This window comes from Nannobrachium achirus (assembly GCF_963921795.1).
Source record: "Nannobrachium achirus genome assembly, chromosome: 17".
Lineage (NCBI taxonomy): Eukaryota > Metazoa > Chordata > Actinopteri > Myctophiformes > Myctophidae > Nannobrachium > Nannobrachium achirus.
The window spans coordinates 26240860-26264097 of NC_137824.1; the positions used below are offsets into that span (position 1 = coordinate 26240860).

The following is a 23238-nucleotide window of genomic DNA, read 5'->3' on the forward strand; positions in this document are numbered from 1 at the left end:
ACATGCTTTACCTCACTCAGTCTGTCAGGACGCTCAATCCCCCCGAAGTTCCCCCTAGACTTTACATAGTCTATGTCATTTACATAGTCTATATTTTTACAGTAATTATTATCTTCTCATCAACTCTAAAGATTAATAGAGTGGTCAGAAAACATATGAGTTAGCAGACAATGTTAAAATATTAGAAACAACTTAAACGAGAAAGAAGCAATATCACACAACCTACACCTACAATAAGAACTGCATTGCATCAAATCCTTAATCCTTCTAGTAAAAAAGAAAAATATACAAGATGCTGAACCAGGAGTAGATTAGCAGTATTGCAATACAAGGCCTAATACTGTAACTCTATGCCATATTACTTATACTATGCCATAACAAATTAGACACTATTATTCTATGTAAGTATGTTTGATCTTTGAGTCATACTGTCAGCAAGATGAGTGCTAGGTTTTAATGCAAAATGAGACAGCTTTTAGGGTTAGGCCTATAACATGACAGCTGTATTTTGAGAAATGGACAATTTTACACTCAAAAGTTCAACAAAACCTCAGAATTGTACAGTGTATTCAGAACAGAGAGAGAATAGCAAATAGCTGCGCCCCTCCTCTGCAGAGGCAATGCGGCTGAGTCACAAGCTACGTGCTGTCGACTGCCTCTGAACACTGCAAGCTGAGTCACAGTGCAACTACGCAGCAGAAAACAGCCTTGTGCTTTTAAGGGAGTTGCAGAGTCATTGCTCTGTGAACATTTACGTTTTTACTGTTTTAAATTACATGGATGTAAATCACATAATGTCTTATGTTGTGGTTGACTGCATTGTGTTCCACTTCCAAGCATTACTATGTATGCTATATGTACTGAATCATGACAACAATACACCTCCACTCCAGCAATGTTACAGTAAAGAATCTCTATAGTATATACACTAGCAGCCATTTCAGCAGCGCAAAGCTCTGCAAAAGGATTGAGTTGGTTGGTTAATGGCTGGTGTCATGTAGCACTTACATAAGTAGGCTACACTATCTATCACGACACACACCCTGAGTCAAATTAGGTAACATTCAGACTTTAGATTTTGTAAAGTTTAGAAGGGAAATCAGCCATATGAATAGTTTCAACCGGTCATTTCTATTCACAATGGTATCCAGTCAATATCTCTGTAGAGGTTTAACTCTGCTGACTCCAATTCATGATTCACGTCATGGAAGTCAATTGCATTGCCCTACACATGCAGAAGCATAGGTTATTTGCTAAATTCAATAACCAAATGGCTGTCATGTTCTTTCTAATTGTAGGCCTATACATTGTTCTCTACACGCCGCTGTCCATTCGTTTTTCAACGCAGTGCTTTGCCTGGAGCCATATCCCTGATTGGGGGCCTGGGTTTATTGACTTTTCAATGGGTAACCACAACCAGAGTGAAATGCCACCCTAGCCAGTCAGAGCCAGTTTGAGAAAACGCATGTGGATGAACTAGGCATTATAATTAGCCTATCAAGCTGGAACTCCTACCAGCTTAGTACAGCTGACATAATCTGGTTTGTGTGCTTGCCTAGGGGCAACCCAGTTTTGTATTGGGTTGACTTTATTGCATAAAGTTAGAATGTGTTCATTTAAATGTATTACATGAAGCTAATATTGTAGAATTCACTCAAAACTATACATATATGAATGTTGAGTGGTTGGATACCGGTAGATGGTTTCTTTATTTTATTTAGTTTTATTTTATAAATCATTCATCATTCAACATCATACATCATTCAACTCCAATGCATACATAATTAAAGCATTATTATTACATTTCACTCATTTTAAAACAAAATAATTGTTTTACCCCTTGCTTAAGGTTTCACTGCCTTTCATAAAAGTTAATGCCTTCAAGTAACAGTTATCCATATAGTGTAATTGGGGGTGTTATCCTGGACTTATTTAAGGAAAAGGGAACAGATCTTCTAATAACCCTACAACAATCAGTACCTTTAATGAATGATTAATTATGGAATGTGACTGTAGATGCACAAGAATATCTGGCTGTAGTATATTTGTTATTTGCTGAGTCTCAAATTAGATAACATGCTCTAATAAGACTTTTAATGTACAGTATACAATTAATCATAATGAGTTTGAGGTAAATGAGATTTTAGACTAAATGATGAATTCAGTTACTGTATATATTGTGCAAAATAAATGACATTGTTCTTTCCCTTATTTCCCTTCTTTTGTTACCTTTAGGACACATCATGTGATCACCAACTCCAGTAAGTGTGTATTTCTTCAACACACACTTTGGGGCTCTATTTTGATTGTCTTAAGTACCAGCTCTTAGGCCTTCATTTAAAGGCCTGTCCATACTGTCTCCGACCACCGAATATTTTGTCGGAATTAAAGGTCCGGTTCAACTACAAAATGAAGTCACTCACATCTTCTGAAAAACATTACCCCGAATTAGAGTTCGGAAAGCTGCACGTCGGAAAGTCAGAACTCTCTGACGAAAGGTTTGGTGGTCGGAGACAGTATTGACAGGCCTTTAAGTTAATTAAGGCATAAGAGCTGGTACTTAAGACAATCAAAATAGAGCCCTTTGTGTGCCTGCCTGTTATCTCTGCTTCTCAAATCATTTCTATCTTCTCTTCCAATGTTGCCCATCCCTCTTTGCCTCTCTCTCCTTACTGCTTTTTCTTTTTCATATCGGAAAAAGCTTGTTCACATTCTCTCTGTGTATTGATTTTTAAAGAGCATTCTTTGCATCCCGACGAGTCATTGACTATCGATCACTCTAATGGGCATCCTCTCTCCATCCCTGTTGGTTATGAAACACATTTAGATAATCAGAGGAAACCAGAACAAAATAATTGTTCTTCTTAAACAAGATATACTGTTATAAGAAACCATGAACCTTGAGTTTATTATAAAGAATTCTGTGGGAGAGGATGTTGAACTCTGATAGTAGTAAGATATATAGTGTAGTTCTGAAATCTATCTCTCTAATCCACACTTGAGAACCGGCTTCTAATAACGAGGCATATACAATTATGAAAGCAGACATACAGTAGCACAGATGGAGGCAAATAAGAACAGGCCTTGCTTTGAGTTTGAGAATAATACTCTGCCACTCCTCCTTCAAGTCAGTACACAATTATTTGCTTGATCGTTCTGTTCAAATCAGATTACATTCCAACTCTAAATAGAACATCTTAGAATAGCGCCAAAGTGAATACTTGTGCTCACGTAACCTGACCAATACTAATGTTAGTAGTAACTTTAATCTAGACCGCAGTCTCTGTGCTCTAGTGGTTTATGTTCATATATGCCTAAACGTAAATTCCAATAATTTCTCTGTGCTCAGGGTCTTGCAGGCAGAGAATGAAGATCTTCATCAGAACCTGATTCAGACAGTGGTGTGCATAGAGAGCCTAGAAGCAGAGTTACAGAGGACCAAGGAGGAGCTCAGAGCCGTCAAGGAAAAATATAAAAGGTTAGGAATTATACCAGTAATACTAAATTAAGAATAATTCTGTTCATGTATGTCAGTGATAAATTTGCACTCATATTGAATTCTATGACATAGGACATTGCTTTCTGATGTAATACGTGGTTGTTTCAATTGGAAAATGCACTGATGCATGAAAATGCACTGATGCATGCAGTCATGCCCTCTCCAAATCCACTTCACTTCCCATCCTACCACCAGAGATCAATAGAATGTAACTATGGTTTTGTTCAACAATTCTTATAGATTAATTGATCCATGAAACATGCTTGACAAAGAGGGCAAAGTTCATTTGCTCCCACTGCTGTCAAATATGCAATGGCTCTGCCAAGGGCCTGTTTTCCGTTGACCATCTGGCACAGGGAGAACAGAGAGAGCGATTCAAGGCATGTGGCCTTTCCCTTCACACTTTCTTGTCAGACGTTTGGCTCAGCCCTCTCAGGAGTGTATGTGTTAGCCCTCAGCTGTTGCTGTGACACTGACAGTTAACAACAGAACACTGAATACATACAATCTACTGACCAACAGCAGAGGAACTGGAGTGGTCACTGAACTCAGGGTGACCTGGATCCTTTATTTGACTGTGATTTTGTTTTGTTTTATTGAATACATGATTTTTAACACTAAAGGTTATGCTAAAAGGATAACACTAAAAGCCCCAGTGGGGTTGTTTCCATTGTGATCCATTGGGGGGGGGGGGGTGTATAGAGACCAAGGCTATCATCAGATACAAAAGCAAAAGTCAGACTTGATAAAAATACATCTATGATAGTCTTGATCCAAGTCTAGTCTCATTCACCGAAAATAACAGTTGTAGTATACATTAGTCTTTAGCTACACTGCTAAGCTGTAAGATCTCTGGAACCACATACACCTTGGCTGACAAAATAAATCATGTCAGTATCATCCCCATGTGCCTTTTTCCTGGTCTTATCGTTATGTCTGTCTTTCTTCTTTAGTCTCCTTTCGGCTTGTCTTCCCATCAATCTCTGTGCCTGACTATTTAATTTCAGCCTCCTGGAGACGCACACAGGGACAAGACAGGCCAACAGCCTGCTGGGAGAGCACCTACACATCGCGGTGAGAAGGCTAAATTCATCAGGGCTAGCCAGGGGGTCTGAAAGGCATAATTTAAATGTGTCCTGATGCACTGCATTCACTCACACAGGAGTTACTGTTGTGCTAATGTCTTCTAACACTGAATGTCTATACTGCCTGACTGACTCTTTGTGTGTGTGTGTGTGTGTGTGTGTGTGTGTGTGTGTGTGTGTGTGTGTGTGTGTGTGTGTGTGTGTGTGTGTGTGTGTTTTTTTGTGTGTGTGTGTGTGTGTGTGCGCGTGTGTGCGCGTGCGTGCGTGTGCACGTCTGTGTGCGTGCTTGTAGTCTGAGAGTCTGAGTAGTGAGAGGAAGTACCTGATAAGCCGCATTGCCCAGCTGAGCTCAGAGCTAGAGGATGCCAATAGAACCATTGCAGCTATGAGTATGGATAACATCAGTGTGAGTACAGCACCATCTACTGCCCAAATTGCATCAGACATGCAGATGTATATGTGAATATATGCACACCATTCTTTCACCTAACATACATGGACATTCAATTTCTCCTACCATAAATATTTTGCTTTAATATATTGCACTACTTTGCAGCTGGATTAAAGTTTGCATAGCCTACTGTTATAGAATTCTGATCAGGACAGGACTCACTGCATCTTTTCACCTACAGAAATGTTAGATAGCTTATCTGAGGAAAATTGCTTTAAAAATGAAAAGCCTACCTCTATTTTAAATCTCCAGTCTAGACTAGGGTGACCACTGACCGGACGCCCCAGTTTGGCCAGGACTATCCCGTTTTCAAGCTGTGTCCCGACAAATATCTCTAAAACACTAACATGTCCCGGTTTTCAACATTCACTACAAAATTGTCCTGGTTTTCGCCAGAATTAAAATGATAGTAGTTGTTTTCAGTTTTTTTTGATTGAAGAATTTATTAGAAGTTTGCAATAGAAAAAAGTACAGTTTCATGACAGTACAAATCACTGGTACAAGGTCAACTAAAAGGAGATCCTAGAAAGCCGAGGCTTATTTCCACAGGAACCACACTTTAAGTATCTCATATAACATTGAAAGACAGACGGATAGAACATAGTACTTTATCTAGGATAATATCAGTTTCAAAAGCATAATATCAAATACAAAGGCAGAAAAAAAGAAAAAAAGGGGGGGGGGGAGCATGGGGGCTTAGTCTATTTACAAGTCACAGGTAGCAGTGATTGCATAGACATTTAACATGTTCTTTTCATGTAAACATGCTCACCTAAACAATCAGAAAACATGAACAAATTCATTGCTTGTCTGAATTCATCGCTGAGGCAGTTTGTCAATCACTCAATGCCTGTATGCAACCCTGCGGTGTGTATGTGCGTGTGCACATTAGAGAATGTGGTCCGTGTCACGGTTTGCATGGCTGAAAATATGGTCACCCTAGTCTAGACTCTTGGCCAAAGAAATAGTTGAATCCTTTAGGTGATCACAATATAACGCCTTGATTGTGATTAACGTCACATGCTATGCTTCTTTGGTAATAATCTTGACTCCATTTAAGTTTGCGAATCTGGTTTGTTTATATTACATATATTTCTATTCCCCAGGTGCCCTGTCTGATAAAACAGTTACTGGAGAAGCACTTTGACTCTACTGAAGCCATTCAGAAGTTTCTGACAACTGTCACACCAGTCAGTCATTCTGCGATTCCACCTCAAGTAGATTACCAGTCCATTCCCTCCAAATCGGAGGAAATGCCACATGACGTGTTGAAGGGGTCAGAGGAAGATCAACACAGGGCCACAGCCTTCATACCCTGGAGACACGAGCGAGGTGAAAACTGTGCTTCAGATCTGCACAAGTCCAGCCCCAGTCCACCTTTATCTGTGACTGTGAATAATGCAGACAATCCCAGGCCAGTGCACCCCCAGCCCTGCTACCAGCAAACTGCAAATAACCACACTGAGTCTGACACCATTCATGCCTGCTCAAATAGGGGAAGTGGCATGGGAGAGGAACATTCAGCCCAGCTAGATGATTTAAAGCAGCAGCTGCACCCCCATAAAGAGGAAGAAGTGAAAGGGCAGGCAGAAGGGCCAGCCTGAATGGGCTAGGGCTAGAAGAAGAGATGAGGAAATTGGCTGCCTAAAAAAAAACATGAGAGTAAAGAAATCGCTTGGCCTATGTAAAATAAACAAATATGTCAATAAGTATATAAGAGTAGCATTGACCACATAAAAAAACACATACATCTAGCACTTTAGAGATTGATGACAAGTGTGTTTTAAATACAAAATGCATTGTCATTATATAGGCTATTTGTTCATTTGTAAAATGTAATTAGAGTACTTTAATTTATTTTAACTTTTTAATTTCATGAAGTTGAAATGAAAACCACACACTATTGTCCATTTGAATATATTATCATATAACGAATAGATGTGAAAAGTCCTCTTATGAAATGTAATTTAGTTTTTGACAGAAATTATTTTCCAATACTGTGTAAAATAACTAATAATTGTAAACTAAGTGACAAGGATCTATATAAAAAAACACAAAGAAAATCAGTCTTGGGATTGCAGATAAAATGGCATACCAAGGCAGACTAATTGGGCACGCCAAAACCTCAATGCACAATTCATAACGAAAATAGCCGATTTACAAGCTATCGACATGTCATTATTATTATTATATATTATTATTTTCGAAAGTAAAATAAAAAAAATCAAAAAAAAATCAACACATTGTGTACAAATGTTATTTTAAAATGTTAAAGTTTCACCTATAGTGACATAAACTTACTATAAATGCGAGAAATCTCTGTGAGCGTGCGTAGATGTAATCCGCGTATCTCGAGAACCGTTCGTCCCACCGGCTTCAGATTCGGCATGCACGTTCCCCGCCGCGGCGCGGAGTGCAGTGCCGGGCCTCGACCCGACCCGATGTGCGGTTTTCCAGAACCGGCGCAAAACATTCGGAATCTCCTTTTGCGGAGCTGATTGTTGACATCAGGTGGTTCCGGAGGACATCGGCGCAATCGCTGACTCATTGTGACATCACTTCATAAAAGGCTCTGATACCATATATGGGCATAAAATGGACGCAGACAGAACCACCGGAGGGGCATCATTCCCCATGGGTGGCAAAGATAAGCAGGCTGCGTATTATTGCTCAAGATGAAGACAGACAGATACAGAGATATCCAAATATGGACATAAAATGGACGCAGACAGAAATATATCTCCATATATGGGCATAAATGGACACAGGCAAACAGATAAATCGGGTTTGCGTTAAAGGGTGGTGCATTCATTCCCTATTTACATCGTTCCCGAGTAGGCCAGTCCCCGACTAGATGATTGGCCGCCCGAAGGGCAGAGATCTCCATATATGGGCATAAAAGGGACACAGACAGGCAGATACAGAGATCTCCACATATGGGCATGATATCTCCATATATGGGCATAAATGGACACAGGCAAACAGATGGCCAAATGGGTCCTATCTATGACAACAGGTATAATGGGGTTTGCATTAAAAGGGTGGGGCATTCATTCCCTATTTACATCGTTCCCGAGTAGGCCGACACCCGACTAGACGCTTGGCCACCCGAAGGGCAGAGATCTCCATATATGGGCATAAAAGGGACACAGATAGATACAGAAATCTCCATATATGGGCATAACATGGACGCAGACAGACAGATATCTCCATATATGGACACAGGCAAACAGATGGTCAAAACAGGTCGTATGACAACAGGTATAATGGGGTTTGCATTAAAGGGTGGGGCATTCATTCCCTATTTACATCGTTCCCGAGTAGGCCAGTCCTCGACTAGACTCTCTGCCGCCCGTCAGGCAGATACAGGGATCTCCATATATGAGCATAAAATGGACGCAGACAGACAGATATCTCCATATATGGGCATAAATGGACACAGGCAAACAGATGGTCAAAACGGGTCATATGACAACAGGTATAATGGGGTTTGCATTAAATGGCGGGGCATTCATTCCCTATCTACATCGTTCCCGAGTTGGCCAGGTCGCCCGACTCGGGCGGCTGAGCTTCTAGTTCAACTAATGGACTATAAAGGGTTTATAATTTGCCTCTGGAAATTAGTGTGCACAAACTACTGATAGCAGATGAAAAACATACTGTATGCATAACTTTTTGTATAGTTGTACAGTACTGTATATATTGCAATAATAATAATGTGTGGTTCTCACAAAATTCCAAGCCACACCTGGACTGGTCTTTGGGAACCACTGCTCTACATTGATTTGGTACTCACCAACATCTTGAAGCAGTAGGATATTTTCAGTCTGGTAGAATGTTCTGTTTTATCGACATAACGACCTATACAAAACACAGCCAAAATACCCCTTGAACATTTATGAAAACGGGATGACTTCATCATTGTTTAGGTAGTATGTTAAAAACTATAACTGAAATATCACTTTAACTGGTTGTACATTTTAATAACTTGTAGGCCTATATTTGTATTAATGAACATGCAGAGTTTTGTGGTTAAGCTTATTCACTTTATGTAAATGTTTACATTATGCATAACATTCTCACCCTCTGTTCCTGATTAGAAAACCTGTACTGTAGTATACAGAAGTATGAGAAGTATGAAGTAGCAATATAAAGCTTTAATTGTGTATGCAGTGGACCTATGCATTTTAAACTGTAAAATGTCCTAACCCTCAATAAATCCATCCAAACCTACTCAATATGTAATGTACATAACTGTTTCACTACTTCCAATATTATGTCTTTACTATTTTACAGCAATAAAATTAGTCTAAAACGTTACTAAATCTTTCTTGCTTAGTTTCATATTTTCAAAGTTTTCAGTAATGCATACTGTGCAATGGACATACTTTTGTATTATAGCACAAAATACTGGACTGGAAAATAGCAGGCAAAATGCTGATGTCACAAGTTTTGGTTAACGGTTTAAGAAAATGTCATCCTGTAAAACCAACCATCCAGAATATATTTTGGGAATATGGAATGTGTTACCTAACCCACAAGAACACTCCATTGGGGCTGAATTTGGCCCACAGGCCTCCAGTTGAATATCACTGATCTACCGGTACTATCTAGCAGCTGATTCAAGATGTCATAAAGACTTAACTGTGTAATCCTTCCGACCCCCCACACACCCCTCTCAGAGGCTCTCACTGTGCTCATAATCCCTTACAAGTGTGTGAACTCTCTTCTCCATTTAATTACTTTCACTTTTCATTTTAAAATTATTTAATAATAATAATAATCATAATTATTAGTATTATTTCAAGATTCCTGTTGCATTCCTTTCCTCTTTCATGACCTGCTTGTCACATTTTAACCAGACGTAATGTTTGGTGGGACTGGAGATTTTACCTGAGTGGTGTAACGTTTACTGTTTACGCACGCACACAGCCACACATACACTCAGTCACAAACACACACACACACGCACGAACGCACGCACGCACGCACGCACGCACGCACGCACACACACACACTCACTCACTCACTCACTCACTCACTCACTCACTCACGCACTCACTCACTCACTCACTCACTCACTCACTCACAGTGAGAGGTGTAGGCTATGTGAGTGGATACATTTTTTTCATGTGCCTCCTGGAAAAGAGATAGGTAGGGTAGAGCAGGAAAATAAAAATACAAACTGTCAAATAAATCAAAGATAATACATATACATAGCATATAGCATTAGCTGGTATGTACATAGGTGTTTAGAACATTAGCATTGTATGCAGGACTGCATGTCCTTTTAAGAACATCATAGTATATGCAACATGCCGCCCTGAGGCAAGGTCAAAGAATTATCAGCAGGTACAGTGTTTTTAATTAAGGTGCAGTTCAATAGACCGGTTTGTGCAACAAGGCCAGGGAAGGTGGTTGCAAACCACATATTGACATGGGTAAATCCACCTCAGGTATAAAAACACTGCAAGGTAAATCCTCATGAGTAAGTATGAGTGTGTAATCCACAGGAAGGTAATCCAGCATAGGAAGACTAGACGGACATAAGGGAAATATTCCAGTGTGACAGTCCAGCCAGGAGACAGGCAGTGTTCAGGCCTTGTTTAACAGTGTGATTGTAGCCGGGTACACTGTCCAGAAGTGGGTGTTCAGGTACTTGATACTACTGTAGAGCTTGCCTGATGGCCTTTGTCGCAGTAGTGGCATGAACGTGTCTAGGGTGATGATTGATGATACGCTGAGTTTGCACACACACGCACACGCACACACATACCCACCCGGGCAAACATCTAATCTCTCTTTTGGGTCTCAACCTGAAAATCTTGGGAACGCCTGGTGTAGTGTATCTTATATCTTGTGCACCAGGCCTCTGTCAACTGCACTGACCCATCCCACCCTTTCAAAATGATGAGGTCTGAGATGGAAGGTTTAGCAGTAGCCTAACCACTTTATTTTGAGTTGTTTGGAGCCTTGTTTTTCAGGCCTTGTGGCACTACGGTACCATACGTGGACGCCATAGACATAGATGGGTTGAATGAGTGCCTCTGCAGAGAGAGGCAAGCCACTGTTATTTACATCACAACATGAGTATTAAGGTCCTTGCACATTGCTGCATTTTTTCGTCCGAATATCGGAACGAATTTCGGAACACGTAAAAGAAACAATCAACGTCACATTATGTCAATCATGTTTTCACACTACACATACTTTTTTCGTTCTTTTTCCCCCCGTTTTCCACAACTGTCGACACCGGGTCCCTGCTCTCTCTCTCTCTCAGCTATAGGTCCTTGGCCTGAAAATAATTTTTTGCAGATTTTGGAGTTTGAAAACACAACTAAAAAACACAGCAGTGTGCAAAGGGCCTTAATACTCATGTTGTCATGTAAATAAACAGTGGCTTTTGACACTACTGGATTCTCTTTTACTCCCTCAGACCCAGTCCCACTACCTGACAGGTGTCACAATAAGACCAATCATAATAGTCCATGGATATCTCAGGTCCTTTCATATACCTGTCAATCAGAATAAGTTTGCTGATCAGACACTGGCCTGATTTCTTATTGGCCCCTGGGCCATAATAGGATCCCAGTGACTATGTGTGTGGAGGAGATTATTACGGCTCCAAACCTTCTACTTTGGCCGATCTCAGTGTCCTGCAAACATGGGTGCTGCGGTTTAGGGGCGAACCCAGACCCATAGAAGCACCAAAAAAGGACAAACAAGAAGAACAAGAACAAAGCGTGGGTTCGAACTCGGAGGGGGACTATGGTGGTGTGACAAATGCCTTGAGGGACAACTTGTCATCAACAAGAAAGGGATTATCTCAATACCACATTTCGTAAATTGACTGATTTTGAATCTTTCTTTTTTTTTTACTTTGACCTTTTATACCGTATCTACCCTGGATTAAATCATACTTTTCGTTTTGTCTCTTTTGGAATTCTAAGTGAAAGTTTTTGGATTATCCTCTGAGGTCAACCGTGCCCTTCATCAACTAAGGGATCTACCCGCTTATCCCCTCCAACTGGAACAACTTAGATGAGCTCAACCCATTAATAACTTACCAAAGCAACAACACAGAGACCTGTTCTCACCCTTGAATACCTGCAATTTAGCCTGTGGGACGACCTCGAAGCTACCTTATTTTAACCTCTTTGTTAGGGCTTTGTTTGCATCACATGCAGCTGGCCACCTCTGGATTGACTCCGTCATTGTCACTTCAGTTAACGCACTCTCTTTCATCTTGTCTGTTTGGTTGGTTTTACTTCTCCCTCTCCTCTGGTGCATGACTGCCGTGAGCCATGGTTCTGGTTCCGGTGAAGTTTCCGCTACACCGGCGTGTGCGCTTGGCACAGGGCCTGTGGCTATTGTCCTGGCTGGCAGTGTTGTCTGGGGCCTTCACCTTCTGCATGGGTGTCTACCTTAAAACTGAGCTACTCCGCAGGGAAGAGGTAGGGGGAGGGGGGGTGATTGGGTACAAAAAGGCATGTGTGGTCAAATGGGCATACACGCTAGTTTGTGCAGAGATTGAAGAATCCATGCAGCCAACCCAAACGCAAACGTGCATGCATGCACAGTACACATACAGCAGTGCAAACCTAAAAACACTAGCAGGGAGGCACTGTACCAAATGAACACACACTTTCCTTCTGCTTAAGGTTGTTCAATGATTCTGATAGTAGGGCTGGGCAATATATTTGTAACTTTGCGGACTGTTCTAGCTGTTCTATTATTTCCCTTTATCCATATACAGTAGTTATTATATAGGCATTACTGATGACTATTATCATAAATCTCATTGTGTAAATATTTGGTGAAAGAGTCGTCCCAATAACGATATTGAGGTATATAGTCAAAACATTTGCGATGACTCTCACTCACTGTCTTATAAGTGAGCTGTGATGGCTGAACAATCGATTCAGGAGTCAAGCACAAGTGCTCATTCATAGGAATGCACTACACATGACCCCCCCCCCCCATCTATGCGCGCACACACACACACACACACACACACACACACACACACACACACACACACACACACACACACACACACGCACACACACACACACACACACAGAGGCATGACCTTTACCAACAACGATTTAGGTTGAATGCTGTAGCCTATTGAATTGTGGGCAATCTGTACATAAGTGAATGTCATAATCTATTATCTATACGGTACCTGACTTGTACGTTTCCCAAATCCAGTTGGCCAGTGGGCTGGATTGATTACTGATTTCAATAGGTTGGAAACATTGATTGTCAATAAGCTACACAGGAAAGCCTCAGGCCACGGATGCGTGCCATTGGACCATTATAGATCTTAATAGGGCAGTTCCAACGAGGCAGGCCTATCTAATTATCTTAACGGTTCAAAAAATATATTCAGAAATACATATTGAAAGAATATCAAGTTTGGTTTGGGAATTATTCACTTCTGGCACTAAGTAGGACTATGAATACTGCACAGATTACTTTCATACTGATACCTTTGACAGATAACCAGAATAGACACATTTGACAAGACAAAAAATAACATACCTTACAGGAGATAAAGTAAAATATCGTGCTTGAGAAATGTATAATCTCCCTACACTTCCTTCAAGCTATGGATAGCTGCACTCACATGACATCACAAGGTTGTAACCGATTTGGGCGATAACATGCAATTTTAGCAAAAAAAATGTTTTAGACAAAAGCACGTTTTATCCTTTAATACCCGGGATTTCATCATGTAGCCTACTGAAGTCTCAAAGTTCAATTCAGAATGTCACCAGTTAATTCAATATTTTAGTTGCTAAAGTTTCTTTCTTTCTTTCTTCCAAACAAACCAAAAAAGGATGTTAACTTGGGCTCTGTTGTTTGTTTTCCAGGTGATGGACAATTCAGAGATCCATGTGGTACCCAACCTCCTGATGGTGGTGGGTCTGGCCTACATTGGTACCAACTGGTTTGCAGGCAGAGTGTGTCAGGACTCCCTGGACCTGAGCAAATTCCCTCGCTGGAAGCCATACATGCTGCCGTGGTTCCTTGGGTCAGCGGTCCTCTGTTCCCTGCTCCTGACCGCTGTGGTGCTCAGCTACGCCCTGCAGGGGAGCTTAGAGGAATCCCTGAAGGTGAGGCCACTCAACAGTGGTGGGGAAAGTACTCACATGTTTTAAAACTGCAATATAGAAATAAAAGTCCAGAATTCAAAAAATGTGGATTTAAAGTGCCAAAAGTAAAAGTACAAAATGTTTGACAATAGCAGATCTACAAGCTTACGTGTCGTGATGCGACGCGTTGTGAGCTTGTAGATCGGCTATTTTCAAATAGGGTGGTTATTGTACAAGGGTAATAATAATAATAATAAAGTGGTTTATGTATGTTTTATAATAATATTATAATTTATATCTACAACTAGTAAATAGAGTTTTCGAATAAATGTAGTGGAGTAAAAGTACAATATTTGGATCCGAGATCGGAAAAGGGACAGAAAAAGTCCATTGAACTCACTAGACTTTCAGGGGTTTGGGGTTACAGAAAACATCCACTGAACACAATGGACTTTTGGGGTTACAAATAAATGTAGTGGAGTAAAAGTACAATATTTGGATCCGAGATGTAGTGAAGTAAAAGTAGTGGAAATTGGAAATACCAAGTAAAGTACAAATATCTCAAAATTGTAAAAAGTACAGTACTTGAGTAATCTACTTTGTTACTTTACACTCAAAGCATAGGGGTTATGGAGATTGGTCAAAAGTAGAGAAATACGCACATCTCTTAAATAAGGTGCTGGGTGAAAAATAGCAAGATTGAAGAGAAACCTGCACACTCTGCTCCAAATGACTGAATTTTATTGACAACGTTTCGAGCACTAGCTTTTCATCTGGTCAAATGTTTCTGGAGATTGGAGCATGGATGTAGAAGTAGGTTCAGGTTAGCAAGACTGGCTGTTGAAGGAACGGACAGTATGTAGCACTGTATACATGATGTGGTTATGGTCAGAGGGTCAGACTAGACTGGGATGTACAGTACATGTTTTAACAACTTGTGGAATTGGAGGTGCTGAGTAAATGACTAATGGTTCTACACTGGGTTTATTGCGACCATACCGGTAGGTCTATGAAAACTATGAAAACCGGCACATCTTGTCTGTATCTCTGTCACGCCTGACACTGTGGTTCCCCTGACACATCACTGTGACATCACAGGTGACATCATGGGTTTGTCTCTCTGACATCATGCTCTGACATCACTGTGATGTCAGGGGAATCACTCTTAACAGAATGGGTTTGCCGCTCTGAGATCACGCTCTGGCTTCACTGTGATGTCATACTAACAGAATCCCTTTTTATTTTATGCCCATATATGGAGTTCCCTGATGTCATCAATATTAAGCCCATAGCTAACAAGACTTCATATGGGAATGCCCATATATGGAGGCCACGTTGGCCACATCCCACTGAGCATTTTGAGGTATATTAGTTGCCTAATAGTGGTGTTTTTATCTTCAACACCACGCGTTGAAAATCAGTGTTGTAAAGGTCTAGATTTGATATTTTTTGCTAGTTGTTTAGTCGGCTATATTTACACGGGTTGCTACACTAGACCACTATTAGTCGGTTACAAAAAGTCTACATTTCGCCGTTAGCGGCCGTCGAAAGTAGTGAAAAGAAGGGCGACAGTGGGATTCGATCCAGCGATCTCTGACACTCAAGTCGGCGACGCTATCCACTCAGCCATCAATGCTGATATGATAGTATTGACTTTCTGGCCGTATTAAAAGGTGACATTGCCCACCTGTGTTCATTTTAGGGTAGTGCGCATTGTTGAGGAAACTACATGTATTGGGCGCCTAATAATTATTTTGTTTAATCAATACGTATTGAATGATTTGGCGGAGGCGGCGCCGCGGCTGTGTTTGACTGTGTGTGTTGCTGTCAGAAATGTAATTCAGAGTAGCACGCTGTCTGGACGTTTCCACTTTACAGTGAGTGACCACACACAATCACGGTAATTAATTAACACTCTACCGGCTTACCGCGCCTTAGTACCAAGGATAACTTTTACATGGTCTAAAGATAGTCGTTGAAAAGCTGTATTTAAAACGACTACACCCAGACCGTCCAGACGTATACCTTATAGTGATGAATGGCTATTAAAATAATTTTACACCAATATTTGGCTATCAGTTCTGCAACGTGAAGTTGTTTTTTTAAAGAATGTTTATTGAAATATGGATTAAATCTAATTGTCTAAATTCGGTGTAAATATAAACGTTGATAAGGCGACTATAATTAGTTGGCTAAATCTCGGCTAGATCTAAACTATACTTAATAATGATCAACGGATATTATAATTATGTTAGTCCAATATTAGGAGATCAGTTAAGCACCTTACTGTTGTTTTTTTTAATAAATTGTTATCGAATCATGGAATAAATTGCAAAGTATATTTTCGGTGTGAATATAACCGGAATCTAGCCGGGTGAAATTAAGGCTAAAAAAAAACTAGTCGTGTAAAAAACGACTATTGCTCAGTGGGATACCACACTAACAGAATCCATATATTGCAAGACAGATGGCCAAGACAGCCCATATCTGTGTGGCTTGTTCTACAGACAGGGATCCATGTATGGGCATAAAAGGGTATGATGTCAGATGTCAGATGTCATAGACATCATAGGACTTTCACATAACGAATAATTGAATAAGCATGTTTGGGCTCTCATAGCATATCTCCATATACAGTACATGGATCTCCATATGTGGGTACCAGAGGTCTCCATATATCGGTAATTGGTCCGATATACATCACTGGCCAGATGGCGAGGTTGCATGTCGCCCTGAGGCGTCTTACTAGTACTGTATCTAGAATTCCAATGGTTTAACGTAATGACAAATAGAAACAGATCAATATAGTGATATAACAATTGTGCTATAAGTTATGAATCAATTTAGTAAAATAAATGACCAGCTATATTGTTTATGACAGAAAGAAAAAAATCCACTACAATTCCAAAACAGGAATTTGTTTTGTATAAGCAGGCAAGTCTTTATGAAGCAGCAGATAATGCCCTTACCTTTTACTTTCCATTTTTCTATCCTTCACCAGGTGGGCCTGAGGAACGGTATTCGTTTCTACCGTGACACAGACGTGCCGGGCCGTTGTTTCCAGAAGGAGACCATCGACCGTCTGCAGATGCAACTGCAGTGCTGTGGGAACACCAACTACAGGGACTGGTTTGAAGTCCAGTGGGTCAACAACAGATACCTGGACTACACAGCCAAGGAGGTCAAGGAGTGAGTCAGTAGGAATAAGGAAGATGCATTTTGAAATGCTGATAGACTGAGGATGTGTGCTACAAATTCAGAAAAACAGCGGTGTGAAATAACTAAGTATGTACCTGTACATGTACTTAAGTACTTCACTTTAGTACAGTTTTGAGGTATTTGCACTTTATTTGAGTATTTCCAATTTTTTTCCAATACTTTTTACTTCTACTTCACTATATTTATTTGAAAACTTTAGTTGCTAGTTACTTGATAGAATTTGATTATTATTATTACAAAACATAAATAACCACTGCAACCCTAAATACATTTTGGCCATTTGAAAATAGCAGTTTTTTATGCTATACATTTGTACTTTCACTCAAGTAATTTCTGAATTCCGGACTTTTACTTGTAACAGAGTATTTCTATATTGCAGTATTGATACTTTTACTTTAGTAAAACATTTGAGTACTTTTTCCACCACTGAAGAAAAAGTACATGAGAGAAGAGGAAACCAATTTGATGTGAGGATGGGTGACAGACGTTTGGGCAGCTTCAGAGTGCAGAGGAATATACAATAAAGAGTGTGAAGTGAGGAGAGGGAAGAAGGTAAAATGTGGATGGGTTCTTGAATAGAGTGGAGGATGTTTGTTTCAAATGGGTCTGAGGTGGATAAAAAATAGAACATCCAATGAAGACATATCAGAGGACTACATCGATGGGAAAACGTTGGTATGAAATGAAATAAGAACATGAATAGGTACAGGGAGGGAACAGCTGCTTGTGACAGAAGGAAGCAAGGGGCTTAGTAGACTAGGCAAACCAAAAGCTGTGAGTAGACAGAGTGAAGTGGAAAAATGAAAGTGTTAAACCTTATTCTGACCAATATTCCATTATTCATCCATCCATCTATCCGTTCCAACTCCTTTACCCTGCCTCTTTGTTTTCCAGTCGCGTTCGTAGCAACGTGGATGGCCGTTACCTGGTAGATGGGGTTCCTTTCAGCTGCTGCAACCCGATGTCTGCACGCCCCTGCATACAGCGCAGGTTGTTGGACAACAACGCCCACTTCAACTATGAGTACCAAACCGAGAAGCTCAACCTGTACAGCCGTGGCTGTAGGGAGGCTCTGGTTGACTACTACATGGGATTGATGAATAGGATTGGCCCTTGTGTTCTGCTAGTCATCGTCCTGCAGGTAGGTTATAAATTAATAGAAACTAGCCCTTACCCGTTCAAAGATATGAGCTCCGAAATGATGTGCAGTGTGTGGATTATGGGATGTGCACTGTGCACACAGTATATGAGGGATGGAAAGTAACTTTAACTGGTGCTTGCATGCTAATATGTAGGAGCATCAATGTAAGAAATACCCGTTCCATTTAACGGCTACAGAGATACTGTGTACCGATCTGCATGATTTTGGACAACATCTGTAACAGGGCCAGAACCCCCCCCCCGCCCGCCCGCCCGCCTGCCCGCCTGCACACACACACACTCCCCCCCCCCCCCTGTGTGTGTGTGTGTGTGTGTGTGTGTGTGTGTGTGTGTGTGTGTGTGTGTGTGTGTGTGTGTGTTTGTGTGTGATTGTGCATGGCCTGAACAACAGCGCCCCTCCCTTAACATGTGTGGTCACAAAAGGTACTGTAGGCTAAATAGATATAGATACACCATAAAAATGCTATTATACAGCATACGATTTGTGAAAGTGACAAACGGGCTTCACAGTTTTGTCAGGTGTGTTCATATGCTGATGGTGATGCGATTTCAGATCAATTGCTCCAGCCACTGAGGAGAAACGCTGAGACAGACAGACAGACAGACAGACAGACAGACACTCACTCACTCAGACATTCGCAAAATTATAGTATAGATGTGAGTTTCTCAAACAGTGGGTGGGGACATATACGTTGGTCACGGGGTATTCTGAGAGAATCTATGAGAGAAATATTCTGAGTGACTTTAATAACTAGACCTACATGTCAATATTGCGTTAATTTCTGTTTTGGCATAGTCAACACAAGGTTTGATTTCCAGTGTACAACACTAAAGCACCACAGGATATATGCTTTACATCAAAGTTTGAATTTCAATAAAAACGAATTTTAATGCATCACTTTTCTTCAACAGTTCCCTATGAATACTATACACAATTCTTATTAATATGTCATATAAAGGGCAACATTGTTTGTTGTCTGAGACAATGCAGAAAACATCAACATCAACAACTAGAAAGGTGCAATTCTGGGAAATGACACTGACACGAGTCGCGAGAATTCCACTGGGGAAATACTGTACTGTTCCTGATGAATTCATTCTTAACATTTATATTAGACCTACATATTGTTATGCCATGTGAAGCTTCAGCTTGACCAATCCTGAAAAAGTCCATTAAACTCAATGAACAATGGGTTATAGAAAAGGTTACAGAAAACGTCCACTGAACTCAATGGATTTTGGGTGTACAGAATCCAAATCTATTTCTTCTCTGTGATCAATCAGACTTTAACCTATGAACCAAACTGTGCTAGATTAACAGCACAATCTTCTAAATAATAATGTGTTATTAAAATGTGTTCAAGATTAGATGACATTGTCACATGCAGCCTGTGGCTAATCAACAATCTATACCTCTTGATTTAGTAGCTCAGTAGTTTTTTTGGACATAGCAGTGACCCTTGACCCCTCATGAAGAATTGCCTCAGGCTTCCAGCCTAGGAATGGATGAAGCCCAATTCTTAGCACTTCCCTCCTTGTGTTGAAATTTGCAGTCTGTAATAAAATCCCTAATACATTTCCTGATATAAACCTTAAATGATATGTATTCTCTAGCAGACAAGTAGTAGCTGATGTAACCATCTGGAATGAGAGATGCAATTTTGAGGCACGTTTTCAGGCAACTGAATATAAAAAACAACATTATCTTCACTCTACATTGTTTGTTGTTTGAAAGGATGACACTGTTGTTTTATATAATTCTTCCTCAGGTAAATGTGGACCCTGAAAGCCCATAACATTATGATGTTTGCTATTGCTCAGATGTATGAATTTATTTTACTAACCTCATATTAGCAACACCCATTTTGATTTAACAGATTCAAACCTTTTCTCCTCCATTAGAGAGAGTTTTTATGGCCTTTTTAACCAGGCAAAAATAACAATGTGCAGAGATGCGATGCCTTGTTAGCTTGTAGATCAGCATTTTCCTGCCCATTTTTGTATTTATTTTATATATATATATATATATATATATATATATATATATATATATATATATATATATAATGTATTTATTTATCTTTAATTGTGTAAAATAGTGGTCTTTAATTGTGTAAAATAGTGGTTAATGACAGAGATTAACCACATATTGCATAACCACATAACGTAATTACAAGCATGGATGTATAGTTTAGGTGTGGACTGTTGTGAATCAATTTCGTTACATGGTTAATTCTGTCGAAATGTGACTGTATACTGTTTTAAAGGTTCCCCAATGGAACAATCATTCCATTTGAACTCCACTGTTACAGTGTTTATAGCAACAATGCTGCTTGAGAAACTAAATGATTTTCATATTACAAAACAGCAGATTATACAAACGGATGACAATTTAAAGGAGAAAAGAAACGAAATATATTGGTCCATCACAAGCTTCAATGTGTCTAGGCACAGTCTCTGGAACTCTACATCTATATTCCCTAATTTGGTGTTTTGATGTTGGTACAGTCCAAAAAAGGTGTTCAGTGGTGTTGAGATCTGGTGACTGCGGAGGCTTTAACATGTGTTTCATATAACTTTCATACTCATCAAACCATCCAATGACACCTTATGCCATGTGGATGAGGGCATTGTCCTGGAATAGACCATTCCCATGTTTCAGTATAAAGGCAGTATAAGACTATAATCTTAACTGCAAGATGACTCCCAAGTAGAAGTCCTGTATTCAAAATGTACTTGCGTAAAAGTACAAAGTACAAAACTAAAAGTAAGCTATAATCATTGTGCAGAATGTCCCATTTCAAAAGCTCAAAATGTATAAAAATATTTTGAAAATAGCCGATCTACAAGCTCACAATGTGTCGCATCGTGACACATTGTGAGCTTGCAAATCTGCTATTTTCAAATGGCCAAAATATATTCAGGGCTGAAGTGGTTATTGTGTTTTTTGTAATAATAATCAAAATCTACAAAGTAACTGGTCACCAAAGTTTTGATACAATTGTAGGGGAGTAAAAGTACAATATTTTCCTGTGAGGTGAAGGTGGGGAAGAAGTAAAAGTATTGAACATTGTAACTACTGAAGAAAGTGCAAAATACCCAAACATTTTACTTAAGCACAGTACTTGAGAATGTGTACCGGTATATAGGTGATCACTCTCTCACCCTAAAATCATGCACACACAGAGCATAACATGTGGACAAGCTACTGTATCCTCCCCAGTCACTTCCTCTCCCTGCTGAACAGGCTCACTGACCAAGCTGGCGTTGCTTGTGTGGCGACAGAAATCGCTGTCCCACCCACGAACACAGCCAGCACCTGGCTAAGTTGGGTTCACAATGGAGGTAGTGGACAGGAAGCTTGCACCTGCTCTACCATGGACGGCCCCCGAATGTGTACTTTTGACTATACAATGTAAAATGTTGATGTCTTCCCGTAGATTGAAATGCATTATGTTCCTTTAGTCACTGTTTCTATTGAAACACAAGCCCAGTTGAGCTGAATTGACTGTCCAATCCTGTCATCCGTGCCCCGCCATTATGAACCATCTTTCATATAATTAAAAAAGACTCTTATGATTGAAAAAGTGCGGGTTGCTTCTCTTCCCATCTTTCATATAGTCACTTCGCTGTTGAGAAAGAGAAATGTTTTTGATACAAACTCGAGGTGAACTGGGCTTTCTCAGTATTTTTATTTGTGCCACAGAGCATGATAGGATGATAACTTGGTTAATTGTATCATGCAGTCCACGTACGGTACATTATATGGAAGCAGATGCATTTGAATCATTCTCCACTTGGTTATTTGGGTATTTGGTTTAATTTGTCACCCGTCTATAATTTTGACCCTTAACCAGAATGAAATGATTCAGTAACACTGTTGTTTGGTTTCAATGCTTCCTTTCCTATACAAATAAAATCGCACCTTACATGGTATCACTTCGCACATGTGCATATCTCCTTATGGGCCATATAGGCCGTTCTGTCCGTGACGTCAACATATAGCCAACTAACAACCAGTCACAATACATACAAAATGTACTCTTTTATGGATAATTTATATTTCTTCTCTATATATACCCTGCTCTTTTCTATTCACACTGCAAGCCCGTGCAAGTATGGATTTGCTTTAAAGCCTCTGTGTCCAGATATTGCGATAGTTCCAATATATACTGTAACATAACAAAATAAACAGAACACTCTTATCCAGAGACAAACGTAACATTGTTGACACCAATGAATTAACAACATACTGTACTGTAACTCTATCACCTCTTCCTGTCTAGATAACAATTTTGGTAAGCCTGCGGTACCTGCAGACTGCTGTGGACAGAGCCATGGCCCTAGAGGACACAGGGGCAGAGACAGAGGGCTATATCCTGGAGAATGGCGTAAAGGAAACCTTTGAGGAAACCAAAAACAAAGTTCTCGCCCTGCTCAAGATGGTGAAGGTCAGCGCCGGTGGGGCTGAGGCTGTGGCTGAGGCTGAGGCTCAAGGGAAGACAGAAACCCCTGCCGCCGATAGCTAGAGGAAACACCACAATAATGAATGTGCTGAGAATTAAGGGTGAAAGGGGGATGCATCTTGGGTTTCTTTCTTTGGGTGTGGAATAGAACAACTGTCAGTTTTGATGGGCTATAGGCTTGATTTTATGCTCCACCAATGCAGTGGCCGCAACTCCCTTTCACATACTCAACACACTTGGGGAAACTTATCTGGTG

General features: G+C 40.2%; 2 protein-coding genes across 2 annotated transcripts in view; both read left to right on the top strand.

The window, feature by feature from the left end:
* LOC308302148 (phospholipase A and acyltransferase 3-like) overlaps positions 1-23238 on the top strand; it is a 273125-nt gene that overhangs the window by 33444 nt on the left and 216443 nt on the right. The gene's annotated exons all lie outside the window — the stretch shown is intronic.
* Positions 12340-23045, top strand: rom1b (retinal outer segment membrane protein 1b; the record flags this gene model as incomplete). The annotated part of the gene is made up of 5 exons (XM_080746645.1): positions 12340-12489; positions 13915-14157; positions 17138-17325; positions 18250-18496; positions 22803-23045. The coding sequence occupies 5 exons, from the start codon at positions 12340-12342 to the stop codon at positions 23043-23045; spliced, it is 1071 nt and encodes a 356-aa protein (XP_080602771.1).